Below are 19863 nucleotides of genomic sequence, written 5' to 3'. Positions count from 1 at the left end.
GAGAGAGAGAGAGAGAGAGAGAGAGAGAGAGAGAGAGAGAGAGAGAGGAGAGAGAGAGAGAGAGAGCTCCGAGTCAGCTAGTGAGGGTCGGCACCAGAGCTGTTTCCACAGAGGGCGCCCCCTGCTCCGCAGCTGATGTATACCGTATACCTGCAGGAGGAGGGCTGTTCCCCCCAGGTCAGAAGTACCCACTCCTAGGATGAGCCTCAGGCAGGACCTGACAGAGCAGTGTCTATTGGCTGTTGTCAAGGTCGGGTTTTCCCTTTACAGGAGCGAACCCCAGTCACCGGGGAACTGGGGTGGGGTGGGGGAGGCCTTGAAGTTGGTTGCTTCTGCTCTGTGGTGTCTCTTGCTTTGGGCTGATGGGGTTCAGTCATCTGCTTTTATAATTTAGCCAAGGAATTGGTGTCTAGCTGAAGTGAGGGCCAGCTTTGGGCCTACGTGCTGGGTACGTTGTTGTTGGCACGTGGGCCAAGGCCTGGGTTTCAGGACGGTCACTCAACTCCGTGACATTGAATTCATCTGCACGACATATTCAGAGATGTGCACCTCGAGGGTAAGCCGTGCGGTGTCCAGCAGGTGCCCAGGAAGCAGGAGGCGTTCACTGGGCAAAGACACGTGAGGACCCACTGCACTCCAGGCTGCATGGGTGCTGAACATAGAGACAGATACACTCCTGTGCAGCCTTCCAGCCAGGGCTCAAGGTGTGATCACATTGTCCCCTAGACCTGAGTGTCTCAGCCTTAGGACCACTCTCGTCCCGGGCCGGGCAGTTCTCTGGTCTGTGGTGAGGTGGTGCGGGCCCGAGCGTGTCCTGTCATACCTTCCTGGGAGGGTAAGCGTGGCAGGGTAAGCGTCCAGCTTTGAAGCTGAGCCTGTGAATGTCGTAGGGGAGAGTGGGGTCCACAGATTTGGCCCAGCTTAGGGTGGTCAGTGTTGATAACCATTGGCCAGAAAACCCGAGCCCAGGCTGAGGCTCATGGAAGCTTCTTGCATTAAAGGCTTGTCGTTGTGCGGGTATAGGGTGTGCCTGTGCGTATGTGTGTACATATGTGCGTGTGTCCAGGCAGGTGTAAGTGGGGGTGAGGTGGGGTGTGTCACCCTCCATCTCTCTCTCTCCCCTTCTTCTCTGATGCTTGCAGCTTTTTTCTTGACTAGGCTGGCCTCCACCATCCCCTGTGCCGGGTCCAGCCTGCGGTTACAGGCATGTTCTGTCGCTCCCTGCTTTTTACCCAGGTCTTCATGTGCTCAGTGAGATTCTTACACACCCAGCCACCACCCCAGCTGCTAACGGCTTATTTTGAACTACCTGTGTGCCCGGTGCTGGTTTAATCTTTCTCATCTCTCTGCTGCTCTGGCGAGCATAGGTAACAGGTTGGGTCGACTGTCAGTAGGAGATATGCCAAGTACAGCTTCTTCTCAGAGACACGTTTCTGCTTTCAGTTCTGTCATTGCCGGCAAGAAACGGAAACCTGGCCCCTAGGCAAACAGTGTCTGCTTTTGAAGATGAAGGCATCAGGGCAGGAGCACAGATGATTTATTAATCTGTTTACCCCGTCAGGGAGGAGCCCTGGCAAGTGCCTGTGAGAGGGATCTGCAGCCCAGCGGGGGTGAGAGCCCACTCTTCTGTTGCCTGTGGCTTTCTTCACAGGGGAACGATGGGTTTGACTCAGACTTTAATCATGCCGTCTTAGTTGACAGGCAGACTTTTCTTCTCAGAATGTATGGCGTCGTGTTAATTGAATCTCCTGGTTTGGAGGCTTGTTTCCGGGTGCTGCTCAGCCGCGTGCCGACTGGGGTTTTGCTGGAGCCTTTTGCAAGCTAGGAAGCTGGGGTGGGCAGGGCTGCTCTAGGCACAGGTGATCCAAAACAGAGCGGAGCCTGCGTCTGCCTGTCCATCCCTCAGAGCAGTGCAAGCGTCTTTCATGGCCGCCTGATCTGGCCTTTATAAAGCCCTTGAGCCTCGAACATGTTGAAGGCTGATGTGTTTCCCAGCTTCCTAATGACTTCTGTAGCACGGTTTCCACACCGGAGAGACAATAAATGACGTTTGGAGAGGAGCACACATAGGTTCTTATCAGCCAGGAATGAGGCTGCTGTGGCTGCACTTGGATTGCCCTTCAGTGTGTTCTCGGTGGAGGCTGGCCCTCTGACGAGAGACGCTGGGACTGTCGGGTGGGAAGCTCTGGTTTTTCTTTTTTCCAAGGTAATTGCCTTGGTGACAATGACAGGAGGGCCTGAGCGTTGTAATACATGTGTCCTGGGTCTTTTGCGTGTCCTGAGCTTTGCGTGTCCTGGGTCTTTGTGTGTCCTGGGCTTTGCATGTCCCTAGGTCTGTGTGTCCTTGGTTTTTGTGTGTCCTGGGCTTTGTGTGTCCTGGGTCTTTGCATGTCCCCAGGTCTGTGTGTCCTTGGTGTTTGTGTGTCCCCACTGGTCCCATTGCTCAGGTAGAGTAGTTTCAAGGTGACCTCCAAGCTCGGCAATTCAAACTGCTTCATCCGTGAATTTATATGTTTGTCTTACCACTGAGAGAGGAGGGCAGTGTTCATAGAATCAGTATGCGCAGGTGTAAATACACAGGTGAGGCTCTGACAGGCTCACGGCCCGGCAGGGCTCTGCGTGCAGCGTGAGTCCGGGAACCCGAAGCATAACTCTGCCTCTGCCCCGCCACCTGTCAGCTCCAAGTGGTCATTATTTCATCAGTTTGCAATAAAAGATAATAGAATAACGATTTATAGTTCGCGGCCTGTGCTTTAATGCATCCCTCTGTTATCCTCGCTGACAGTCTGTGATTACAGTAACCACTTTCTGGGTGACACCGTGGTAATGACTCCTCAATAGGAGCGTCAGCCGGAATTTCAATCTCAACCCACCGGCCGGCTCTGCCCTGCCTGGCGCTGTCCGCAGGGGACATTTCTGTGCTATGATGGGGGTAGACACCAGACACCAAAAGGTGCGTCGGAGTATGGAAGCCAGCCCGGCGCGACTCCTCGGGGTGTGGACATCAGGCCCCGCTGTTGGCAAATCCAACCCCTACGTCCACCTCTGTCGCTTGTGGTTGTGATATGGTTCAATTAGAACTGAAGGCACGCGTGTTGAACTGTGTGTGTGTGTGTGGTGTGCATATGTGTAGGCATGTTTGTATGTATGTGCATGTATGTGCATGCACGTGGTGTGCATGTGTAGGCATCTTTGTGTGTGCACCTATCTGTGTAGGTGTGTACACACGTGTGTGAATGCATTTGACAGCTTTAAGTTGATATTAGGAATGCTGACTTGGTCAATTTAGACTCAAAGCAAGCACGTTGAACTGAACTAGGAAGGGATGATGGCCCTTCCACCTTACTCAGTGAGGCAGACTCCCTCAATCAAACCCGGAGCTTGCTGATATGGTAGTGTTCCTAGCCAGTCTGCTCCGGGGATCTCATCTCTGCTTTCCAGGGCTGGAATTACAAGCGGGCCGTCACGCCCACCTGGCATTTGTGTGGGTTTCTGGGGTGTGAACTTGCACCCCAGCCTGTGAAGGGTTTGTCATGGTGGCATGCTCTCATCCCTCACAAGGGCACTGGGCGTGGCCTGGTGCTCATGGTGTGCCCATGACAGCTCTGGGGAGGAGGGCGCCTGTGCGCCCCTCATTCTCACTACCTCAGCGGTCTCTGCTCTCTCTTACAGCCTCTGTACTTCCACACGACCCTGAGCCACCCCAGCATCGTGGCCGTGGTGGAAGTGGTCGCGGAGGGCAGGAAGAGGGACAGCACCCTGCAGGTGCTGTCCTGTGGGTTTGGAATTCTGCGCATTTTTGGCAATAAGCCGGAATCTCCCACCTCTGCAGCCCAGGACAAACGGTACCTTCTATGTTTTCTCTTTCTCCTTCTCCTCCTCTTCCTCCTCCTCCTCCTTCTCTTCTCCCCCTCTCTCTATTTTTATTTTATGTCTATGGGTGTTTTGTGTGCAAGTATGTCTGGTGCTAATCCTACGTTAGCCAAAGAGCTGCTCTTTTCTGTGGAGTGAGACCCGGCTTTGGGTCTGAGTGTCAGGTTTGATGTGTCACGCACACAGGCCGAAACCCTGATCCCTCTCGCCTCCTTTGTGTGGGATTTTAGGCAGGCCACCTGCTCATCTGTGCAGGTGCCACACAGCCACATGACACCATCTGTGCAGGTGCCACCATCGGGGTGCAGGAGTTACACAGCTGTGTGACACTGAGTCAGCTGTGTGGTGTCGACTGTGTGGTACTCATCGTTCAGCAGGTGACAGCCTGCTGCACACCAGGCTGTGTAGATACTGGCTGCACAGAGATGGATAAGCTCCAGGTCAGCCTCCAGCCAGGGTTCCAGTTCACACTGCATCTCTAGAGCCCAGTTTCTCAGAGTTGGAACCACTCACGTCCAGCTCCCTCCTCGCTGTGGGGCCATCCTGTGCTCTGCAGGATTCTTGGCAGCATCCTGGTCTCCACCAGCACATGCCAGGAGCACACTGCCCAGTGTCTTAACTAGTTATCTCCCCCAGACACTACATAAATGTGCATGGGAATTCGGTCCTCGGGGACCTGCTCCAGAGACGAGTGTGGGTGTCATCTTCTGGCACTTCTCAGTTAGTCTCTGTTGCTTTCTAGCTTTAAAAAGTTAGTTTTAGGGCTGGAGAGATGGCTCAGTGGTTAAGAGCACGGACTGCTCTTCCAGAGGTCCTGAGTTCAAATCCCAGCAACCACATGGTAGCTCACAACCATCCATAAAGAGATTGGATGCCCTCTTCTGGTGTGTCCGAAGACAGCTACAGTGAACTCATAATAAAATAAATAAATAAATTTAAAAAAAAAAAGTTAGTTTTATTTTCTCTCTGTCTCTCTGTCTCTGTCTGTCTGTCTCTGTCTGTCTGTCTCTCTGTCTCTGTCTCTGTCTCTGTCTCTCTCTCTCTCTCTCTGGGAGTGTGTATGTGTGTGCACGTGCACATAAGTGCCCTTGGCCAGAAGAGGGTGTCAGGTCCCTTGGAGCTGGAGTGACAGGTGGTTGTGAGCCTCCCGTCATGGGCACTGGGACCGAATCCAGCTTCTCTGGAAGAGCAGAGTGTGCTGTTAACTGCCGAGCACATTTTCTGCTTTGTTGCTCCTTGGGCTGTGGCCTCTGGGGACTGCTTGTCAGATGTGGAGAGCTGGCACTGCCCTCAGCCACCTCTGTTCCTGAAGCAGATGTGCCTAGACACATTTAGAAGGCTCTGGGGGTCGGGGTCCCGGGAGCTGTCCTGGGAGGTGGGCAGGGTCCTGGTGAGTGAAATAGTATTCATGAAATGTGGGCAGTTGACTTGGTTTCCGGGTTCTGTTTTTCAGGTTGAGGCTGTATCATGGCACCCCCAGAGCCCTCCTGCACCCACTTCTCCAGGATCCCATAGAACGTAAGAGACTGGCTTGGTCCAGGCATGTGTCTCGAGCTCCTGACTTACTTCCCGCGGGCTTCCCGTACCACCCTGTCTGGTTATCTCCTTCAGTCTGAACCCTTCTGGCCCAGCAGTTTCTGCAGTCATTTTGGGCACCTGTGGGACAGGCTTGGCTTTGATTCTGTAGTAGACAGAGGAGGAACCTGCCTCTGTCTCTGACATGTATCTGCACATCCATGTACGCACTCGCATACACACATGTGTACATGCATATCCTCCCACCTATCCACACACATGTATACTCTCATGCCTTCAGGTACACATGCTAACCCTCCCCTTCATGCATCTGTACATACATGTGTATACACACACATACATGTGCACACAGTATAAATAAAACCAAAAGCCAAGAAACAAGATTCTGTTGTTTCAGTTTCAACAGAGAGAGTGGCGTGTGGCTCAGTCCTTTTTGTTTTTTTTTTTGAGACAAGGCTTGCTGTAGGTCGCCAAGTCTAGCCTGGAACTCACATTCCTTTTGCATGTGACTCCCCAGTGCTGAGAACACAGGTGTGTGCCACATGCCCGACATCAGGTGCACTCGCCACTCCTTAGGAAACCAAGCCGAGTACTCATGATGTTTTCTCTTAAGTTTCTGGGTTTTGGCTCTTTGACCGGCAACACCGTTGGTTTCAGTCCCGCCTGGTGTTCCTCCCCCAGAGAACAAGTACATGACGCTGATGGAGAACTGTACCCTGCAGTATACCCTGAAGCCACACCCACCCCTGGAGCCTGCCTTCCACCTGCTCCCTGAGAACCTCCTGGTGTCTGGTCTCCAGCAGATCCCCGGCCTCCTCCCTCCTCACGGGGACACAGGTAAGCAGCCCTCGGATCTCACCACTGTGGATTTGGGTTAACTCAGACTTCAGAGGACCTGGGCTCATTCTGATGGGTGAAGTTGGCCAGGGTAACCACAAGTCCCTTAGTAGCATAGCCTGGTGTGCTGGGAGGGCAGGTGTCAGTGATATCTGTCACTCAGCCCCTTTCTGAAGAGTGTCAGAGCCTCCAGCCTGCTCGAGGCCTTCCTCCGAGCAGTGCTGTAAACATCCACACTTCCTGTCTCCAAAGCCATGCCAAGAAAGCCGCCACCATTGCCGCAGTACCAGTGACATTGTCAGTGTTACTTCTTGGTTGTACTGAAATACATATGACATAGCTGAGCACTGTAAGCATTTTAGGTGGGTTGCTCAGGGGCCTTAAGCATCTTTAAGTTGTAAAGATCTGAAATTATGCCAACAGTCCTTAGTGAATCCAGGAAAGACTACCCTCTACACTCGACCCTGCAGAGAAAGCCACTGCCAGTAGCTCTGTGAGCCTGGGCCTCTGGTCTCTTTATCATAGGGGTCTCTTCAGTGTAGGAGTGAAGGCCCAGCTGCCCTCCTTCCGGCCTTGGCCCCCTGAAGGCTGGGGAACAGCTTGGCAGTAAAGCCAAGCTGGACTCCCAGGCACTCGGCTCCAGAGCCTGCGGTATCACAGATAGGGCCCAGAGATGGCGGCCGCACAGAGGTTCCCAAACCTGCCGGTCTCCTCAGTCCTCCAGGATCTATTCTAGAAGGTTCTGTCCTCTGCCATGGTGGCTTCTGTGCATGGGATCATCTTCCTTGCCTCTGTGCTGAGCATGGTCATGGCTGTGGTCATAGCACTGAGCCCTGGGTGGGCATGGCCACGGGACCATACTTCCTGTCCAGCCCAGGCTCATCCAGGAGTACCTGGCTCTGCTTCTTCTCCTGTGTCGTTGCCAGGTAAGGTTGGCTCTCAGGCGAACCCTTCAAAGGAACTGTTTGTCATCCACCATTGCTTAGTCACGTTGCTTCGGCCGCATGTGTTGAGGTCACGGCGTAGTTTTGTTCTTAGGATAGGCTGCAGCCATAGCGAATGTGGGTCTGTCTTGTGTCACGCCCACGCGTCACCAGGCTGTTGGCTTGCTCCACTCTGAAAGGGTTCCTCGCCACCAGCGCGTCCAGTGTGCTCCCTGCTTTCAGGCTCTCTCTTGCATCAGTCACTGGTTCAGTAAAATGGCCTTCCAGCCCCCAGCCTGTGGCTCAGGGTGTTTTCCCAGCATTCCTAGTGTGCGCTGCACAGTGAAAGTTGTCAGGTAACGGGGAGCAGGAGACACCTGGCTTCTCACCTCAGGACTTGGTCAAGACCGCCAGCTGTTGGCAGTGGCACCTGTTGGTAGAGTGGCCTCTGGCGAGCCACCAGAAATGTATAATCCCGTAATCTCCTTTGCCAAATGACAGTAGTCTTCTGGGATGGACTGTCGTGGAGACTTAGGGCTGTAATCTTTGTCACGTGTGCATGCATGTGTCCTTCCCAGGAGCAGGTGTGTGCTGATAATCCACAGTGGTTCCCTGGAGAGGCCAGCACAGGAGGACCTTCTCTGGGGGACTGGGCTCCCCTGCCACTGTGTGTGTGCGCGCACACACACACACACACACACACACACACACACACACGCAATGCCACTTGCTTCTTGCACAGCTAAAGAGGCTGAACTCCCAGGAGCAGGAGGAGCTGGCCCAGGGCCACAGGAGAGTCCATTCCAAGCTCTGTTCCTGAGCCCTTGCTCACTTCAGTAATCCCGTTAAGAAGTTCCTCCTCAGGTGGAGATTTCAGCCAGACCACACCCTTCTCCTCCTGGCTGGCTTGCTCTGGTGACCACCCTTTGGGTGGCGTGAACCAGCCGTGTGAGAGGCTCCTGTAGCGGATGAAGCATCTCTGCTTAGTTCCTCACTGGGCACTGCACTGTTAACCTCTGGCAGCTGGGCCTGTTTCCTGCAGCTGGACTGTCCCCTGCCCTCTGCCTGCCTGTGCTGCTGGACACTGGGGTGTGGCCTTGGCTGTGACCCTCTCTCCCTGTCCCCATCTTATCTCCCTTGCAGCCTGCTTGAGCTTGGTTTATCTTCTTGCTATGGATCCTGGCTCAGTCTGTGGCTCTCCTGTTTGTTCTGAAGCATGTTCAAGGCCAGGCAGGCTGCTTGTCTTTCATTATTGTGCCTGGCTGTTGAACATTCAATTGTTCCATGGGGTAGAGCCAACCCACCTCCTGCCAGCGGCAGGATAAGCCTGATGAGGGTGAGGAGGATACTCAACGCTCCCCCCAGCGCTCCCCTCAGCTCTCCCTCCCAGCGCTCCCCTCAGCTCTCCCCCTCAGCGCTCCCTCCAGCACTCCCCTCAGCGCTCCCCTCAGCGCTCCCCTCAGTGCTCCCCCCAGCGCTCCCATTCCTGTTCTCTATAGGCAGATAATGCAGGTCACATCATCGCCCTTAGCTGGGTGGTGGTTCGAAGTGCAGGAACGCCTTTTCTGTCCAGTGGAAAGGGACAGTTAGTGATAGGTGCTGGGCATAGACAGTCCTTCTGAAATGCCCAGTGGACACTGGTGCCCAGGGCCCCTCAGGAAATCCAGTGTTAAGCGGGTGTCTTGAGTGCCCTGAGGCCATCACTGTGAATGGTTGTGATGTCATTGAAGCTGCCGCTGGGGGCTCAGCACAGACCAAGTAAGTGTAGGGTATGTACCTCCATCTGGCTTGCTCTCGGGATCAGCATCTGAGTGGTGGCACTGCTGGCCAGCATGTACTGAGGAGAGTGCCTTCCTGGCAGAGGTGCTGCAGTCACTCTGAGCCCAATTCCCTGCCTTCACCTCTGTGAACACAATTAATTAATTTGAAGAACACAGTAGCTGCTTAGCAGGGAGTGGAGAGCAGACAGTCTGCAGAGAGAGAGAGAGAGAGAGAGAGAGAGAGAGAGAGAGAGAGAGAGAGAGAGAGAGAGAGGTTACGTCTCTCTCCTGTTCCCCATTTACTGTTCCAGCTTCCACAGGGGCCCCATGGCTGCCTTGCCTCAGCTTCCTAGGAGCTTTATAAAGAACAACCACACAGCAGCTCTTTTGTCTCTGTTGTCAAGGCAGCAGGGTCCTAGGGCTAGGGTACCACCTCCCCATCAGTCTACCTATTGAGTGCATTGATTTGCCTCCCCCCAGCCCCTGACCTCTGGCTGCAGTACAGGGAGATCTCCAAGTCAGGATGGCATCAGATGCTCTCCCAGACATCGCTGGGATGCAGCTTAGCGCTAGAGTCTTTACCTGCACAGACAGGCCCTAGGCTTGATCTTCAAGAAAATGTGCAGGCACACACGTGTCCACCCATGTGCATACATGCATCTCCATTTTTCATTAGACAGTTCCACACGTGTTCATTAGACAATCCCTTGTCAGGAACATGCGTGTTCATTAGACAGTCCCTCGTCAGACACATATGTGTTCATTAGACAGTCCCTCGTCAGGCACACGTGTGTTCATTAGACAGTTCCTCGCCAGGCACACGTGTGTTCATTAGACAGTTTCTCGTCAGGCACACGCGTGTTCATTAGACAGTTCCTCGCCAGGCACACTTGTTGCTATGAGGCAGCATGCCCCTGTCTCTGAAGTCCTTGGTGAAGCCGAGAAGGAAGCTTACTCCACACCGATGACCCTCTAGCAGGAAGCCACAGAGCCCTTCGGTTGGCTTCATCAGCACCAAGGGTTAACTTAGCTCTTCCCACCTCTCCCCTCCATCTTTCCCTCCTGCTTTGCTTCCTTGTCTCCCTCCTCTCTGTTCCTTCCAGCAGGAGGGAGTCTAGGCTGGCCTTAGCCTCCTGCCTCAGCCTTCTGTACGGATACACCACCACACCCAGTCTTCTGTCCTTCTGTCTTTGAAGTTGGCTCCTAAAACCCCTAAGACTGTTTATCTAAATGTCTAAGTAATCACAGTAAGTTCTGGAAGAGGCAGAGACAGGTGCAGATGGGAGGTGGGGTGAAGCACAGGCTCCATGGGGTTATGGGAAGTGGTTGGCTTTTTCTGGGGTCCTAAGGGAAGACTGCCCAGCACACCCAGATCCTGCCCTCAGCATGGACACTGAGCTCCGTCCTAGGACCATCCTCCTCCTCTGTCTCCAGGCAGCACCGAAGTGCTTCTGGGTCTGGGCAGAGGGTTTTCTTATGGTGCCAGCTGGCATGATTCTTCCTGTGTCTATAACATGTACATCACATTCCTGCATGCGTCACACGGGTCAGGGAAAGACAGTCGTGTAAGAAGCAAAACAGCTGGCCGTGGTCCTGCAGAAAATGCAAGGGATAGGACAGACGGAGCAAGGTAGGACAGTCAGAGCAGTGAGGGGCAGCCAGAGCAGAGCGGGACAACCATGGCAGGGCGGGGCAGTTAGACCAGGGTGGCCCTTTCTGCCTGGCAGATGCTGGATCAGTTTAGGAGTTCTGCCCACCTTCCCCTGCAGAGGTTCTGGTGTGCTGTGTGAGTAGCTCCCTTGCCTACAAGTCCCGACTACCCACCATTCCTGAGACTGGTGGTAACATGGCCTGTGGCCTCTGCTTGCTCACTCGAGACAACATGAACCCTCTTCCCATTCCAGGTGATGCCCTGCGGAAGCCTCGCTTCCAGAAGCCCACCACATTGCACTTAGATGATCTCTTCTTCACCCTTTACCCCTCCCTGGAGAAGTTTGAGGAGGAACTTGTGCAGCTGCTCATCAGCGACCACTTCCGGGAGGTATCTCGTGTCTCACCCTGCTGTAGTTTAACCTGAACGGAGAAGGTGCGGCTGGTGGCAGGCTGGGATAGCCAGCATCTGATGTGGCTAGGCGTGGCAGTATGTCCTGGGAGATGAGGTTCTACCTTTGCCCTTTTTTTAGTGGCTGAAGAGGGCATTTCTTTTCCTTTATCTGGATTGTCAGAGGAACTAGGTCTAGGAGGGGCCATTTTCCCCAGGCCACGCCCTGAGCAGGAGGCCCTCCAGTCTGTAAAAGGTGCTGACAACCTGAAACACTGATACTAATTTGTATAGATTAGTTTTCATGTAGAAGTAAATTGCCTCATCAAATGGGGGAAACATAAAATACCTACCGTGTAGCTACCAAGGATCTTTGAGGTGAGAGATGGGGGTTATTTGAGGAGTTGACTGGAGGCGGTCCCTCACGGCGACTTCTGTCTACACCGAGCTCTCATGAGACACTGTGAGCTCTACCTGTGTAGACACAGCCCTATAAACTCATCCCCCCAACCCTCTGTCAGAGACATTTTACTAATCCTGTCTGTTGCTTCTGAAAACATGGATTTGTTCAGGTGCTGGTACAGAGGGTTTGGGGGATACCCTTGGGCGGGGGCATTGAAGTGGCTGTCATGAGGGCAGTGCACAGAGCTCACATGTTGGCTACACTCAGGGTTGAGGCTTCACCTGCACACAGGACACCCTGTGGTTCTTCTCCAGTCCTGATGTAGCTGACTCGTATGCCTCGTCCACTGGGTCCTGTGCTCTGACATCGGGTCCTCTCAGATATTCTGTGCAGTTTGTTAGTGCAACACAAGAGCCTCAGAACACCTCTGCAGTTGGGGGACTCCTGTTTGCCCTCTTCTCTGAGTCGCTGCCCTAACTGTCCCACCTGTGGTCAGAGCACAGCCTGCCAAGTCCAGCAGTGTGAAGAAAACATTGTGCACCAATTTGTTCTGCTTGGGCCTGTGTGGCCTCTTCTGGTTTTTTTTTTTTTTTTTTTGGCTGGCAGCCACATGGAAGTCCCCTCCTGCTGGGAGAATGGCTGTCTCTGTCCATTCTCTGAGCATAAAGAATGGGTTATCAGCATTTGACTGTGGGCAGACCACTTCTTATCTGCTCTTAGGACCAGGGGGAGTCTTTGCTCTTGACTCTTGAAAGCACTTTTCATTGCAGGGGTAGGACAGGCCAGCGGGGCATCTCCTCCCTGCCCAAGCAAACTGGCAGAAGAGTGCAGGGCACACCTGAGTGTGTTGGGGCGAGGCACACCTGAGTGCGTTGGGGCGGGTGAGCCACAGAATGGCCTCCTTCTTTCTGCTGTGTTCCTCTTGTCCAGGTGCCGGCTTTTCTCGTCACTACATCTGTTTTCTGATTCTATTCTGTTGTCCTTAGATGAACGTCTGGACAGTGTCAGTTCCTGGGCTTTGACCTCTGCTTCTCTGAAACACGCCTCTTTCCTCTGCTGTTTTCTCTTGCCCTTGGCTTTGTGGTGCTGTCCATCCATAGTTGGTCCCTTTACTGACTCTGCTGTGTTGTGTCCCTTGGTGTAAGGGCACCGAATGCATCCGTCTGTCCTAATGGATGTGTGGACCTTTATTAACCTGCTGGGAACATTTCTGTTTGAGTCTGGGTGCTTCCACAGTGGGGTTTTTAGTGAGAAGAAGACCTGTAAGTGGCTGGCAGATTCCTCGGTGATGAGCTTGCAGTGACTCTTTCAGTTCATAGCCTTTGCGCTCCATGCGAGGTCCCCTGCCATGGTGACCACGGACAGTGCAGATTTAATACACACAGAAGCTTCAAGACTTAGACTACTCAGGGCCAGATGTCTCTGAGCACAAGGCTGTGGAGCCCAGCTACCGTGGTTGTGGCCAGCCTAGACCAAAGCTCGTAGGTCATCTGTCATGGAGGGTACTGAGTGTGGATGCCAGAGTGGAGGTAGTATTGGGTGGAGCCTGCTTGCTCTGCCCCAAGAATTCTAGAGGCCAGGCCTGGTCTTGGCACTAGGCGTGGAAGGCTGTGGTGTTCCAATGGGACCTTCCATAGTTGGTGGCTGTGGGTGGTTTTGTGGCTTTTGTTTTTCTTTCTCATAGGTATGGTGGGATGATCCCCTAAGGAGGTGCTGTTTGGTGTGTTCTCTTAGGGATCCTGGGGAAAATCTTCATTTATTCTGTGGCCCAAGTGGTCTTTCAGAAGCATGAATATAGTTTATAAACCTCTGTGGGTTCTAGCTTCTTGTGAGACAGAGTCCCACACACATCACTTATGGGTCTGTCTCCTGCCCTCAGTCGGAGCGGCCTCCTTGGGCTCCTTGTCCCACCCTGGGCCTCTGCACACATGTTCACGTCCTGGGCTTCCTTCTTGAAGATCTTTGCCTTGCCAGGGTCATGCCTCTCTGGAAATCACAGCTTCACTTTCTCTCCCATGCACCTCCTGAGGTGCAGGCTTGACACAGTCTCACAGACACAGTGGAGGGACTTTACTGCCTTGGTATTCGTCTTTCCCAGATGGCAGGCTTACATATTTATTGTTGTTAGCTAGAGACTAACATGCCCAGCTTTGGCCTTTTCAGCTTGACTAATGGGCAGTGAGGAACAAGAAAGTTAAAGATCAAACCGGTAGAGACTGTGTAACTTCATAAACCCTGAGAGCCGGGGCAGGGGTACACGGACACACCCTGCCATTTGTTGGGGTCCCCATGTTAACATGGAAGTCTATGGTATCTAACCATGGCTTTGGGACAGACTCCATTTCTGTCAGCTTATGATTTGTTGCCTGAGCCTGCACCCTCTTCGGACCTGCTTCCTTCTGACGGACACAGTGAGACCTGGGTGTGTCCTGCCTGTGGGTGCCTCTCCACTACCGTGATGTCTGTCTCAGGGAAGTGGCTCCAGATTGAGAAGGATCTGAAGTCGCTGAGTCCTGGGGACTGTCAGCTAAGCTGTCCACGTTTCCCTGTATGTTGTATGGCGAAGGTCGAGCTTCGGGGGAAATCACCTGACTTAGCAGGTGTACCCATGGCTGGGGGGGTCACTGTGTCCTGGGTCTGCCCTTTGAGTGTGTTTGTTTACACTCAGTGGCCTTTGAGTGGGTTCGTTTACACTCAGTGTCACTCCGCTGGGAGCTCTGCAGACCCCACCTTGGCCTCCACCTTCGGCTCGCCTGCTCGCCCAGTCTTCTCCGGCCAATCCCTTCCCAGCTGTGCAGGACTCATCTCTCTACCCTGTGTCTCTTGTAGGGGGTTGGCCTGCTGGATAGTGGCACCCTGGAGGTTCTGGAGCGGCGCCTGCACGTCTGTGTCCACAACGGGCTGGGCTTCGTGCACAGGCCACAGGTGGTTGTGCTTGTACCGGAGATGGACGTGACTTTGACACGCTCAGCCAGCTTCAGCAGGAGGATCAGTGCCACTTCTAAGAACAGGTATCTCTCTCTGCCAAGGCCAGCCTCCCCCAACCCCCGTACCCCAAGGTGGCAAATGGTTGAGGGACTATAAGGGGCTGTGGGAAAATCAGAGTGTTGAGTGTGTAGGGTGGGCTAGCCCTGCGGTGTGCTTCTCAGTCACCTAATCCCTGTAGTCACACCTGTCAGGCATAAACCTCAGAGATGGACACTTAGAAAAAGCCCCTATTTTTTCTGTGACAACTTTGGAGCTCGTGCTTCAGAAGCTTCGGGCTGAGGGTCTGTAGAGCCCCCTGTGCACCACCTGGATGGGTACTGTGATCTGTTTTCTCAGGCTTCAAGTCCTACACTGTGCTGAGTCCCATGTATCTGGGACCCATGGGGACATCACTGTAGCATGTCACACCCCACCCATCAGTGGTGTACAGAGCTCTGCTAACATGCTGGAGCTAGGTGCTGGAGGACCCTCCCTCACCTCTGTGGACACTCTCAGTGTGTCACCAACTTCCTTGCAGGCTTCCCCTGGAAATCTAGAGATGTTGCTTGTGGCTTTTACTGGGCTGAGCAGAGAGGACCTGCCATGTCCTGGCGTTCCCTGGGACTCCCCTTTGCTGCCGCTCACCGTGGGGAGGGGGACACAGATGGGATGGACCCCATGTTCCAACACCTCCTGGTTTGTGTTCCCGACCAGCTCTGGAAATCAGGCTCTAGTTTTGAGAAGCCACCTGCGACTCCCGGAGATGGTCAGTCACCCGGCCTTCGCCATCGTCTTCCAGCTGGAGTACGTGTTCAACAGTCCCTCAGGAGTGGATGGCAGCGTGAGTGTCCTGTGTCAGCTCTGTGCTGAGGAGAGACCTGGCGGGCACCCATGTCTCTTCTCACTAAAAGCCCTGGTAACCCATGGTTCTGGGAGACAGCCCTGTTCTGATCCCATCGTTTTCCTGGGGATCGGATAATCTGCGGGCTGACGGTAGGAATGGCCCAGTAAGCTTCATGCATCATGACGGCTTTAATGCATAATTATCGAACCGGTAATTATTTTGAAGAATGAGGCCGTCTGACTGTATTTTCCCTTTACTGTTAAGTGTAGCAAAGCTTGAATCTGCGCGAGCGATGGACGGCTTCGTATAGTGAACTTTCCGTGCATCTACGTCATAATGCAGAGTAAGAATTTGTAGGTTTGGTTGAGAGTGATGCAGTGGGCAGACAGCCTGCCTGTGGGTGGATACAGACTCCCTGGGAAGCACGGGTCGAGCTGTTCTCAAGAGTCTGTTTCCATTTGGAAAAGACCGGATCATTTTAACAGCCAACAGAATGGAAGGCCAGTGGGACACAGCAGCAGGGACCTTCACAGCTGGGAAGTTTTCTGAGCCTGGGCAGGGAAGGGGTTGGAGCCTGCTCGCCCACTGTGCTCTGGACCCTTTCTGCTACAGAGTCCTGACTCCCATGTCTCCTCCTGCTCACACCAGGCCTTCCTGGGGTCAGCCTCAGATCTTGGAGGCCTATGGTGTTCACATTAGGGAACAGTTAATCACCTGCTGCCGTATTGATCACCAGGGGCTTTATCTAAAATGTGCATTTGCAGGTGCACGTAGGTGGATGGGTGGGTGGAGCTGTGGGAGAACCAGGCCTGTGGGGGTGCTGTCAGGCAGCGGGCGTCTTGTCCAGTGTGACTGAGGATCAGGTGTTCAGGGCTATCCTCAGCTGTATAGCAAGTTTCTGGCCAGCTGGGCTACATGAGACCTACCCACTGCATAGCCTTGTCTAAGGCTCTTATGGTCACAGAGGGGCACACCGCACCCAGCAAGCAGTACGGTAAGCCTCCTCCCCCACTTTGGAAGCATCGCCTTCGGTGACTCGTCCAGGATGCAGACTCCTTGCCTCCTTTGCTTTCCTCTCACAAGGTGCCTGGCATGTCAGGATCTGACGGACCGGGTAGTGAGCTGCACCTCGCTTAGCCTCCCCACAGACAGACCAATGGCCGTTTCTTTCTTCTCCGCCTCTGCCAAAGCCCGTGAGGAATTACTCAGAGGCAAGCCACCATGCCCACCTGTACTTTTACATGGCTTTGGGGGATACAAGCTCCTGTCTTGATGCTTGCTCAGCAAGCACTTCCTGTGCCACCCACCTACCTACCCTCTGACACTGAGGAGGGCGTGCAGAAGCGTGTGATGACCCTGTGTCCCATCGACAGCTTTCTGGTTGCCGCTCCGGGCCAGCCTCTCCTCTTCTCTGTTCCTTCTTTCAGATTACTTGAGAGAACATGTGATCCTTTTGTCATTTCTGTAAATAGCTAGGCTCAGCTCTTCACTGTGGTTGCCGCCACTGCATGGAATGGTCGGCCTGGATAGACACTTCTCAGTTCATTCCTGTGGTCGTGGCAAGCCAGGTACCCTGTGTTTGGTGGACACATTGGTGCAGTGACTTTGCTGTGTTTCCTTGTCCCCGGTTTCTGGCTTGGCACTGTGCTTCAGAGGAGGAGCTGAGAGCCACAACCCCTTCTTGTGGACAGCATGTCTTCAGATGACTCATCCAGACAGCAGGGAGATCATCCATGTCAGGGAGGGCGCCAGCTCATTCCCATCCACCTGGGTCTCAGTGCAGGCCTTGGTCTTGAGCACTCGTTCAGAATGAACAACAGACCGGGAAGCTCACCCGTTGTTAAATGTCACTCTTCAGCAAGGCAACCAAAGCCTTGCCATTGCCTTTTGTCTTTGGGGATAGACTTTGGGTTGTGAATTGTCCAAGAGGTAGCGCCCAGGGCGACTGCTTCCTTGTCAGGATTCTGTTGACCTTGTCGGTCCCCGTGGAACTGCCTTTCCACAAAGCTCTTAGGTGTGCAGCCATGGTCCCCAGGATGTTTGCCAACTGAGTGAATGATGGCGTACCCCACCCCCTCAAAGTGTAGGAAACGCAGTGAGGTTTCCTGTGGTTTGTTCATGTCACGATAACTGCCTTCCCTAGGCATGTAGGGTTGGAAACATTGCTTAGTGGGTGTCATGTGACAAGATAACCCCTCCCTAAATCGCTAAGAAGTTTTTCTGACTTGTTATTTATGTATTTATCGATGTTATTTGAACAATACAAGTCGGCTTAACAGAGACGTGAGCACTCACCGTGTGTGGTGCCCGTCTTAGGCAGCACCGTCCGTGAGTGATCTTTGTAGCATTGGTGTCGTGGGCTCTGTATTCGTTACTCTTGCCCGATAGAAGGATTGGGTGCTAGGGTTAAGGGTGTGCCCCACCACGCGCGGGAGGAGGGCTGATGTCTCCTGCTTTTCGGGTATCCATCATGGCAGTGACTGCTGGGACTTGCAGGAGCGGCTTCAGGAGCGGGAGGCTGCTTGCTCATATCGATGGGCCAGGAGGCAGGGGGATGAACTCAGCTTCCTTTCTCCCTTTATAACCAGTGTGACCCCCAGCCCATCGGCATGTACGGCCCACATTCAGGGCAGTGTCTTTATCCCCCGAGTTAACTCATTTGGAAAAGTGTGCCTCAGGGCTTAAGTTTCTTCTTACTTTTGATTTAATGATTGTGTGTGTGCACATAGCAGCTTTGGGAGTTGGTTCTCTCCTTTCAGAGTGTATGTCCTGGGGATCAAACTCAGTTCACCAGGGTTGGCCACAAGAGCCTTTACCGCAGCACGCTGCCATGTCTATCTGTCCCGTGTGCTTCTTAATTCAATCATGTCCATCAGTCTGTCTGCCCCGTGTGCTTCTTAACTCAGTCATGTTGAGAATTGCAGTTATGCACCCACAGCTTAACCGGGGCCCGTTTGGGTCCATGGCTGAGGCCTCTGTCTCTGGTCTCTCACTGCCAGCCACGGCTTTGTGTCTGTCTGTCCTGGGGATGGCTTCTGCTCACACTCAGGCTGAGAGCTCAGGATTCTCTTCAGAGAGCATGGGGAATGGCCTCCGTCCAGGCCAGATGGAGCCCAGGAGGCCAGAGCTGCCGGCCTGTGGCTCCCTCTGCTTTGCTGAATCTGAGTCTTTGCTATAGAAGGAGCTCAGGTTTCTTCTTGTCTCCTTTAGAGATGAGATGAGATTTGTAGCCAGGACTGCCCCAGAGGTCCTTCTGTGATGGCCTGTGTTTTTAGAACCCTCTTTGATTTTCTGCATGGCAGCAGCTGAAGGTCTCTTGCCTTTGATCGACTCCAGTCCCTCATACTGCTTCCGGGACCCACCCGAAAGCATCTTTCTTCTCTGTCACTCGCCGCTCTGAATGTGTGTCTGCAGACAGCGCCTTGCATACACGCTTATCCGTCCCCGTCTCCCCCTCCCCCAGTCCCAGTACAACTTTCTGAATCCTGCTTCCCTTGAGAGCACCTTCTCTCCCTCGGAGCCAGTCAGGTGACCCAAGAGCCCATGTGCCCCCTTGGCTGTGCAAACACGTCGTACCAGACATTGTAGTAAAAACCTTTTATGTGCGTGTGGTGTGCCTGCACGTGTGTATGTGCGTTTGCATGTGTGTGTGGGCGTGAGCCTGAGGTTGATGTCTAGAGTCTTCTCCATCGCTTCCCACTCTGAGCAGGGTTTCTCAAGCAAGCCTGGACCTCACTGTCCCAGTCAGGGTTACCGAGTCAGGTTACCAAGAGAAGCTTGGGGACAAAAGGGGTCATGTAGTTCACACTTTAACCTCACTGTTCTTCTGGAAGGAAGTCTGGACAGGAACTCAAACCCGGAGGCAGGAGCCTATGCAGAGGCCTCGGAGGGCGGCTGCTTGCTGGCTTATTCCTCTCGGCTTGCTCAGCCTGCTTTCTTATAGAACCCTGGGGTGGCCCCACCCACAATGGGCTGGCCCCCAAGCCCCAGTCAGTCACTAATTAAGAAGATGCTGGCAGGCTTGCCTACACCCTGACCTTAAAGAGGCATTTTCTCAGCCCGGGATCCCTCCTCTCAGACGACTCCAGCTTGTGTCAAGTTGACGTGAAACCAGCCAGCAATATAGCTTACCAACACAGCCAGCTCCCTGGTTACACAGGTTCTGGGACCCCAAACCCCTGCCGCCACCTGGCCCGTGCAGCAGGCATCTCCTCAGCGCTGCCTCTGTATCCTTTGGCTGTTTGTTTTTTCAGATGTGGATTTTGGCCGTTTCCTACTAGGCTGACCGGCATGCAGTGTTGTCCGCATGAGGTGCTGTCTCTCGTTCACACCTACCTGAAGTGCAGGGCTCCTGTGGATCCTTGTTATTTTCAACAGATGGCCGCTCCTCTCTGCAGCTTCCTTCCACACTGTGGACCTTCTCCTAAGTTAGTCAGTACTGCCCCCCCTCCCCCAGGTGACATGGAGGCTGCATGGGCTGCAACAGGCTTCAAATCAAACCCCTGTCATGATCTTCCTCATCTGCTAACCCCCGTGGCTCTTCTGCCCGAAGCCTGTCCCTGGTGTGCGCCCGTGTGTGTGTTTCTCTGCTCAAGCTCTTGGCTCCTCTCCTGCCTGACCTCCTCTCTCTCTCTCCTGCTTGACCTCCTCTCTCTCTCCTGCCTGACCTCCTCTCTCTC

The 19863-nt window shown here is 53.7% G+C and overlaps 1 protein-coding gene across 1 annotated transcript in view; it reads left to right on the top strand.

Annotated features, from left to right (window-relative positions):
• The window catches only part of Nphp4 (nephrocystin 4), an 85887-nt gene that overhangs the window by 16670 nt on the left and 49354 nt on the right, over positions 1-19863 (top strand). Inside the window, exons 4-9 of the mRNA XM_028757866.1 lie at positions 3673-3845; positions 5327-5391; positions 6091-6246; positions 10834-10970; positions 14203-14384; positions 15055-15181. Coding sequence (XP_028613699.1) covers positions 3673-3845; positions 5327-5391; positions 6091-6246; positions 10834-10970; positions 14203-14384; positions 15055-15181 — 840 coding nt within the window. The remainder of the gene's footprint in view (positions 1-3672; positions 3846-5326; positions 5392-6090; positions 6247-10833; positions 10971-14202; positions 14385-15054; positions 15182-19863) is intronic.

This window comes from Grammomys surdaster, unplaced genomic scaffold, assembly GCF_004785775.1.
Source record: "Grammomys surdaster isolate TR1022 unplaced genomic scaffold, NIH_TR_1.0 126185, whole genome shotgun sequence".
Lineage (NCBI taxonomy): Eukaryota > Metazoa > Chordata > Mammalia > Rodentia > Muridae > Grammomys > Grammomys surdaster.
The sequence above is the reverse complement of the archived record's forward strand: the minus strand, read 5'-3'. Positions and strand labels throughout refer to the sequence as shown.